Source organism: Sebastes fasciatus, chromosome 13 (assembly GCF_043250625.1).
Source record: "Sebastes fasciatus isolate fSebFas1 chromosome 13, fSebFas1.pri, whole genome shotgun sequence".
Taxonomy (NCBI): domain Eukaryota; kingdom Metazoa; phylum Chordata; class Actinopteri; order Perciformes; family Sebastidae; genus Sebastes; species Sebastes fasciatus.
In genome coordinates, this window is record NC_133807.1 from 4,762,052 (window position 1) to 4,770,000 (window position 7,949).

A 7,949-nucleotide genomic window follows, 5' to 3' on the forward strand; every position below is an offset into this window, starting at 1 on the left:
CGCCACCTGCACCTTCCAGGTGCTGTGTACGATCACTGCTGCTGGTCGGCGTGCTAGAACTGAACTGCAATGAACGCTCGGTGTTGCCGATTGATTGTTTGATAGATCTTTTGCAGTCATCGGAGAGTTGTCTGTTTGTGTTAAAGTATTGTGTGTAATCAGCTCCAGCTGGCATAGCTGTTAGCGCTGCTCCCAATGCGATTAGCACTGCTCCTGCTAACATCGTTATTAGCGTTGCTTCCGCTAGCCTTATGATACAAAACTCCCATAGAGAAACGTCCCAAGTATTTTGGTTTTTGTCTTTCTTTTGTAAATTACTAACGGTGTTATTTGCAGTTGTATAAGCTTAAATTAAAGTTAAATTAAATTACAGTCTTTGATTGTGTATGTGTGTGCGTGCGTGTGTGTGTGTGTGTGTGTGTGTGTGTGTGTGTGTGTGTGTTTACCTGTTAGAGTGGTTCAGGGTAGGCCTGTCTTGGGTCGTAGGTCATGTCAGGGATGTAGGGCTCGTGGAGGTCAGCGTCTAGCTGCATGCTGTCCATAGGCATATCAGAGTAGCCATAGGGAGGGTAAGAGGCGTCTAACTCTGAGACACAGACACAGGGGAACAGAGAATAAAAAGTAGAGCAGGCTGTTGCACCAGGTATATTATGTAAGGTCAAATGTATAGCATACAACTAAGGCGCAATGTTAAAATAAAACCTCAAAGTTACATCTCCAAGCAGGTGGAGGTCATTCCTCATCAACTGTTGCCAAGGCAGAATTATTGGAAGATGGGAGGGACTAAGAGGAACATTTCCCTTGATATTTGTGACAAACACATCCCTTTACATTTATGATGACACTGACAAATACACACACTATTGTTATGTGGTTACTGTTACTTGGATTAGACGAGGGCACAGTGTGTTTTTGTGATTTTATGCTGCGTTCAATAGAGATGTGAATTGTCGCTATCACCCCGTTTCTTGTGACAGAAACTTGCTTGTAACTTTTATAGTGTTGACTTAAGCACATAAAGACATCCTTACCTTTGTAAAAAAACAAAAGTACAACTTAAGTGATCAATAAATATAGTTGAGATATTAATAATGTAGTGGACAAACATGCATTAGGTTATATGATACCTAGTTTGCACTTGATAGCCTACATTACTTTCTCTTTTTAGATAAAATAGCCACCATTGGCAGGGCTCCAGACTGCGACCAAAAGGGCCACATATGCAATCATTCCAAGGGTGCATCTCAATTCTCTTATTTGTCGTTTCCTCGCTCCTCGCTCCTCGCTTGAACCAGAAGTTGTTCTGGTGCGCCATCTTGAAGAACGTCCCAAAGCTCTTATTTCTGCACGGAGGAGTGAAGATCGAGGAGAGATCTCTGAGGAGCGATGAGCGAGGATACATGAGAGCAGCCTTCACGGAAGTCTTTTACCGACCAACACGCCCCCTTATTGGATATCAGTCACTGATTGGACGCTGCTGCCGACCGGACTGATCTGATAACTTTACCTCCCAACATCACTGGAGTTTCATACCGGAGTGAAGACAGATCACAGATTAAACGTTTCATGGTTTCGTTGTCTTCTGATTCACCATCTAGTTATAATCTGTGTTAACTGTAGGTATGAACAGCAGCAGAAGAACCTGCAGTATCTCTCCTTCACACACCGTCAGTGAAGCAGCCTGACACTGAAAGGGCTTTATAAAACCCGACAAACAGACCTAGAACATCTTTCTGCATTTATTAGAAATATTTATCCTTTCATGATCTTTTATTTCCCCGTTAACTTTTATCAAGGACACAGTTAAAGTCAATGAGAGCAGGAGAGTCTGTCTGTCAGCAACAAACACCTTTTACATCATTTATCCTCATTTCCTTTCAGTCACACGTGAGGCTGATAATTCCTGAGCGTTGGGTTTGATATGAGTTACATCATTTACATTTTCCCTGAAACATTCAGCCTAATAAATAATGTCCAGTGTTCAAAAGACACAACGATACTATTCTGGGTTATTAAATAATGAATTCTCAATCAGAATATCAATAAATACAGTCTCAAATAATGAATAAGTAATAAAAGATATTGTGCCAGTAGAGATGGTTCCTGGCCCCCCAGGCTGTTATTCATGTGCAGGTGTTTGTTAAACAGGTAAAAGGCTACAGAGAGAAAACACTGCTGCTCTGCCACTGATAATAACTGTGTGTCTTTATTAGTATTAGTACAGTTCAGACATAAACTCCTCTCATAAAGTCTCTACAGCTGGTAAAGCCGACTGACAGCTGATGCAGCTGTGATCAGCTGCTGCTGTCATCAGAAACGGACGTTGCTTCACGTGACGCTTCAGAAGAAAAGACGTCTCATTTCTCTAAAAAACATATTTCCTTGTTTCCTCTGTCCTCGCATGGTTTCCTGGTGGGAGGGACTAAGTTGCAAGAAAGAGAAGCAAGTGAGGGAAACGTGGATGCAAATTAAGAGAGTTGGGATGTACCCCAAGTCTTAAAGGTCACATATTATGCAAAATGCACTTTTCCATGTCTTTTAAACATCAATATCTGTCCCCAGTGTGTCTACAGGCCACCATAGTATCATAAAAGACCATCCTCTCTCTTTTTCTCCTCCTCCGTTTGTCCGGAAATGGGTGCAGAAATAAAAATTCGCTTTTTTCCTAGTCTTCTGACGTCATTAGGCAGAAATGCAAGCCATATATGGCTTTCCTGTTTCCAGTGAAACAGAACAGCACCCCCCTCACCCCATACCCCGGCTTGGTAACCCCGCCCACGGAGTAGCCGGCTCAGCAAGCTGCGTCCGCCATTGTTATTTCGACTGTTTACTAGTAAACATGCTGAAAGGAAAACCCGCTTGTTCTGTTGTTGGCTGCAATACTCCACACAAAAGCTTGCACCATGTACCCACTTCGGATCCTCTGAAGACCCAGTGGATGGACTTTATTTTCGCTGGTGCTGTGCCCAGGTTTATAAACTTTATTCTAGCTGCTATCTCTCCACTCGTCTCTCAGAGAGAGAAAGAGAGAGAGAGAGAGCTTCTCCGGGAGGGAGGGGGAGAGTGACGCTGTGTTGTTGAGGAAGTTTGCTCTGATTGGTCAGCGTTTTCTGTCAATCAGAGTGGGAGGAGACAGGCTGTGAATCAGTGGTTTTCAGACAGAGGCTGAATTAGTCTCTGAGGCAGGCAGACTCAGGCTGCAGTATGAGAAGAATAAAGGGTTTTTTGAACATTGCAGCATGTAAACATGTTCTAGTGCAACATTAAAATACATCTATGAACCTGGAAATGAGCATAATATGTGACCTTTAAAAGTCGACTTTATGAGCGAGCTAGTGTTGAGGATTTGCGGGAGCGTAAGGCGGGCCGAGCTCGCGCTCGTCATAACCCTGTGCTTGTGGGACCGCATCTGTGCATGTGGAGCAGAAATGCACCCTCATGGATGGTTTTCCACTTGTAAGGATGCTGTTCTGTGCACTCGCCTGATTTTCATGTGTGCAAGTTTTAGAGATTAAAGTGCCGTATCATTTACTATCACTACTATCATTGCTAGTTTCAGACCGATGCTGTTGTCATTTTCACGCCCAGCGCCCACATTGTGAAAGTAACAAATGTATTTGCGCCCATCTGGGCGATCCCGACCGACATTACTGTTTTTAAGGCCATAGCTGGCTCAGAGTGAAGATCATATGAAACTATAAAAAACCTAAGGAATCCATTCGTATGCTATAGCTTGTCGGGAAGGAGGCTAAATTATGCTTCATAGTTAGGCTAAATTTTGGTGAGGGGAAAACTGGCATGGGTTCTATGGGTACCCACGAGTCTTCCCTGTACCGACATAACCACTTTATGATAATCACATGCAGTTTGGGGCAAAAACCAAGCAGTTTTACATGCAGTACAAAAATGTGTCTATTTTTACCTATTCTAAAATGGTGTGTTTGAATATTTCTGCATACTGGGGTCCCTAAACAGACTCGGATTTAAATACATTTGGGTATCACTGTAAAGCTGAGACTCCTGTGGATCCAATGATCCCAATTGTATTCATGTGTGATGATGTTAGTCCCCATAGTAGCCATTTCATTTTAATAAGATGAAACTTGACCTCACTGTATAAAGTGACCTGTGGTGACCTCTAGGATAACCACAGCCTCATGAAACTTCACAGCCACAAACTTTAGACCTAGAGCATTTAGAGGATGGATGGCTTTCCTTGCTAGATTGACAATAAGAGGGTTTCTGAGCATTTTATACAACAGAAGTGCTCACCATTCAATCGCCAAAAAATGTAATTCTTGCAAAAATCTCCAAAATGTCAGAAATGTTTCATGCCAAATCACAGCATGGCTGTTTCTAAGGTGTTCCTCAAGGTCCTGGTGTCTTAATGTGGTATGTTGGAGGGATTATTGATTATTATGACACAGCTGTGTTGAATACTCGATTCTGATTGGTCAATCACGGCATTATGCGGTCTGTAATTTCTCTATAACAGACCGTTGCTATGTATAACAAACCGTTGCTACGGGCGCAGCTCTGATGTCGGACTCTGGCGGACCGTTTTTGTGTCAAAATATTGATTTCTTCAGTAAGTAGCCATGTAATAAGCGGGATAATGTACAGCTAGTGGGTCATTGTTGTGAAAGAATCCCCTTCAGGGTGATGAGAGGGGTGCAACATCGCCCTGACAGGGATTCTTTCACAACAATGACCGGCATGCTGTACATTATCCCTTACTTAAAGGTCCCATATTATGCTCATTTTCAGGTTCATACTTGTATTTTGTGTTTCTACTAGAACATGTTTACATGCTGTAATGTTAAAGAAAAAACTTTATTTTCCACATACTGTCGGCCTGAATATACCTATATTTACCCTCTGTCTTAAACGCTCTGTTTTAGCGCATTTCGACGGAATGGCAACAGAATTGTGTTGCTAGGCAACAGTTTGGGTTCATGTGTACTTCCTGTCAGCTGATGTCATTCACATACACTGCAACCAGGAATAACCTGGGACACATTTAGAATGTTTATCTTTAAATCTGTGTAAAGGGTCTCAATATTGTAAATTTGTGACATCACAGACAGAAATCCAGACAGCTTGTTTCAAATGCAGAGTTTCTGAATACGGGCTGTGTGTATTTCCTTGTGGATTGAGCATTACGATACTTTCAGAGTATTTATTTTATTATAAAGCAGGACTTAAGCCTGCTATATAATAAAGAAACATAAAAATCTCACTTTTTTATAATATGGGACCTTTTAATTCTCAAGTGGTAATAATGTTTAAATTTAGCACAAATGGTATTAAACCCCAAAATTGCTGCAATAACTCATGAGACATTATAGAGCATGGGAATAATTTAATTGGTGGAGCATTATGCTCCTGCCATACCTCCCAGGAGAGTAAAGAGTGGAGTTCCTGTGGACGCTGGTGACAACAATGTCAATGTTGTCATTATGACATGACAGCTTCAATGGGAGAAATGGATATATGAAATAAACATGTCTTCTGATATTGATTTCTCTCTTTGTCAGTTAGACAGCTAACCATCCATCCCTTCCGCTTCCATTCCATAACACCCTTCATCCTTCTGTCTTTGCTCCAGATGATATCACACACACATGCACGTACACGCATGCACGAGCACACGCACACACAGACACACACACATTATGGTGCATAAGCTTTATGGCCCAAGTATATTCTGTCCACAGCAGGGAGCCTACCTGCATGATTGACTCATGACGTGTCGTGTGTGTGTGTGTGCGTGCGTGCATGCGTGTGTGCGTGTGTGAACAGTCCTGGCCCTGCTGTTGAGGAGGTATATGACAGGAATACTAATATGATCTCTCTGTATGTGTGCAGGCTGGGTGTTGTGCACGTCGATGTCCAGCTTTATTTCAACAGAGTGTTATTTTGTTTGTTGTGTCTTTCGTGTTCGCTGCCGTGTTGACAACTCAGCGTCCCCCCCTGGGACTCCTGTCTAATGAGCCAGCGTGGTTTGTCTGAGGCTTTCTCCACCTACTGTGAAGTTTTGAGAGGTGTGAGGAAAGGAAGATGCGGGGGGACGGGGGGGGAACTTGTGTTTGATGGAAAACACAAATGACTAATTTTCGCTGCGTCGTTGCAATCGACTCGGCTCACTTTTGGTACCTATGGCAAGTCGCTTTAAAGGTCCCATATCGTGCTCATTTTCAGGTTCATACTTGTATTTTATGTTTCTACTAGAACATGTTTACATACTTAAATGATAAAAAAAAAAAAATTATTTTCCTCATACTGTCTGTCTGAATATACCTGTATTCACTCTCTGAATTTCAACGGAATTGTGTTGCCAGGCAACAGTTTGGGTTCATGTTTACTTCCTGTCAGCTGATGTCATTCACATACACTGCAACAGGAAATAAACTGGGACACATTTAGAACGCTTACGTTTAAAACTTAGTAAAGGTCTGAACATTGTAGATTTGTGACATCACAAATGGACATAAATCCCGACAGCTTGTTTCAAAGGCACAGTTTCTGAATGCGGGCTGTGTGTATTTCTCCAATTGTTAAGTGTTTTGATAGTTTAACAGAATTTATATAGCACTTAAACCTGCTTTATAACATAAAAGACATGAAAATCTCACTTCTTACAATATGGGACCCTTTAACATTTAATAGCTAAGCTTGACTATATAGAATTAACATTGGAGATATCTACAACGGCACTTTTGACTAGTCGTAATTACGTTGTGACTAGTCAGAATTCTTATTCCAGATATCTATAACGTCATTCTGACTAGTCACAGTTAGAGATGTCTGTAATTCAGTTCTGACTATCCTAAATAACAGTTACAGATATCTCAAACCTCATTATGACTAGTCAGAGTTGTTGTGCATGACGTTGCTCATGCAAGGCTTCCCATTGGATATCGGCCAAACAAAGTATAGTTGGAAAGATATTGACAGATTCAAACTTCCCGGATCAATAACTCATAAGGGAAACATAGTTAAAACACCAACGAGGGCTCTTTCTAACCGTAGTGAGGTAGACAACGAGCTACAACCTAATTTTAATCAAAACGAGCCGTCCTCACAGCAGCACACATAACATCAGTCTCTATGTGAAGCCGTCTGTGAGACGAGCGGTCAGGGACCGCTGTGGAACAGATAGTTAGAAAATGACATGAAATAGAAAGAGCAGGGGTCTCATTTATAAAACAGTGCGTAGGATCCATACTAAAAATTTACATGTGCACAAAAGCCGAAAATGGCGTGCGCCAAAAAAAAAAATCGGACTTATAAAACTGTGTAAATCACAGTGCACCTGAAACGTGGATCAGCCTCATATCCCGCCCTCGACACGCACACATTCAGCCATAAATGATCAATGCAAAGCACCTCATGAATGTTTCTATATATAAATGAGCCTGTTGATCAGTGGATCTTTACGGTGAATCACGGCGACTACCAAGAGGAAGACCAAGAAAAATACATTTCTGACACAGAGATGGAGGTGCTTATGGTTGGGGTGCTCACTGAACCTTTGTTCCCCCCTAATTCTTTCATTCACGTAATCCTCGCGGTGCCAGTGCATCCATCATGCAGCATGTTACGAGTGTTATACATGTAGGTTTACAGCAATCAGACTGATCGATTCACTCGTCAAAATGATCGCGACAATCAGTCAAAAGTCTAATTCTAGATATCCGTAATTACATTTTGACTATCCGTAACTCCAGTTGGAGATATTTACAACGTCATTCTGACTAGTCAACATTTCATTTTAGATATCTAAAAAGGACAATGTAGATATCTCATCTAAGATGCTTAAACAACCCAAAAAATGTTAAATATGTGTATTTGTAGTTGCATTTAAACAGTGTTTTGGAAGTATTCCCTCGTAAATCACAGTACATACCATCAGCTAGGTATGTGTGCTCCAGAGGAACGGCAGTATG

General features: G+C 41.6%; 1 protein-coding gene across 4 annotated transcripts in view; it reads right to left on the reverse strand.

Annotated features, from left to right (window-relative positions):
• The window catches only part of LOC141781487 (junction plakoglobin a-like), a 133,533-nt gene that overhangs the window by 7,216 nt on the left and 118,368 nt on the right, over nucleotides 1-7,949 (reverse strand). For all 4 annotated transcript variants that reach the window (XM_074657251.1, XM_074657252.1, XM_074657249.1 and 1 more), the window contains 2 exons: nucleotides 7,910-7,949; nucleotides 447-586 (listed from right to left, as the gene is read on the reverse strand). The exon at nucleotides 7,910-7,949 is cut by the window's right edge and continues 3 nt beyond it. In XM_074657251.1, coding sequence (XP_074513352.1) covers nucleotides 450-586; nucleotides 7,910-7,949 — 177 coding nt within the window. In that variant the 3' untranslated portion in view covers nucleotides 447-449. The remainder of the gene's footprint in view (nucleotides 1-446; nucleotides 587-7,909) is intronic.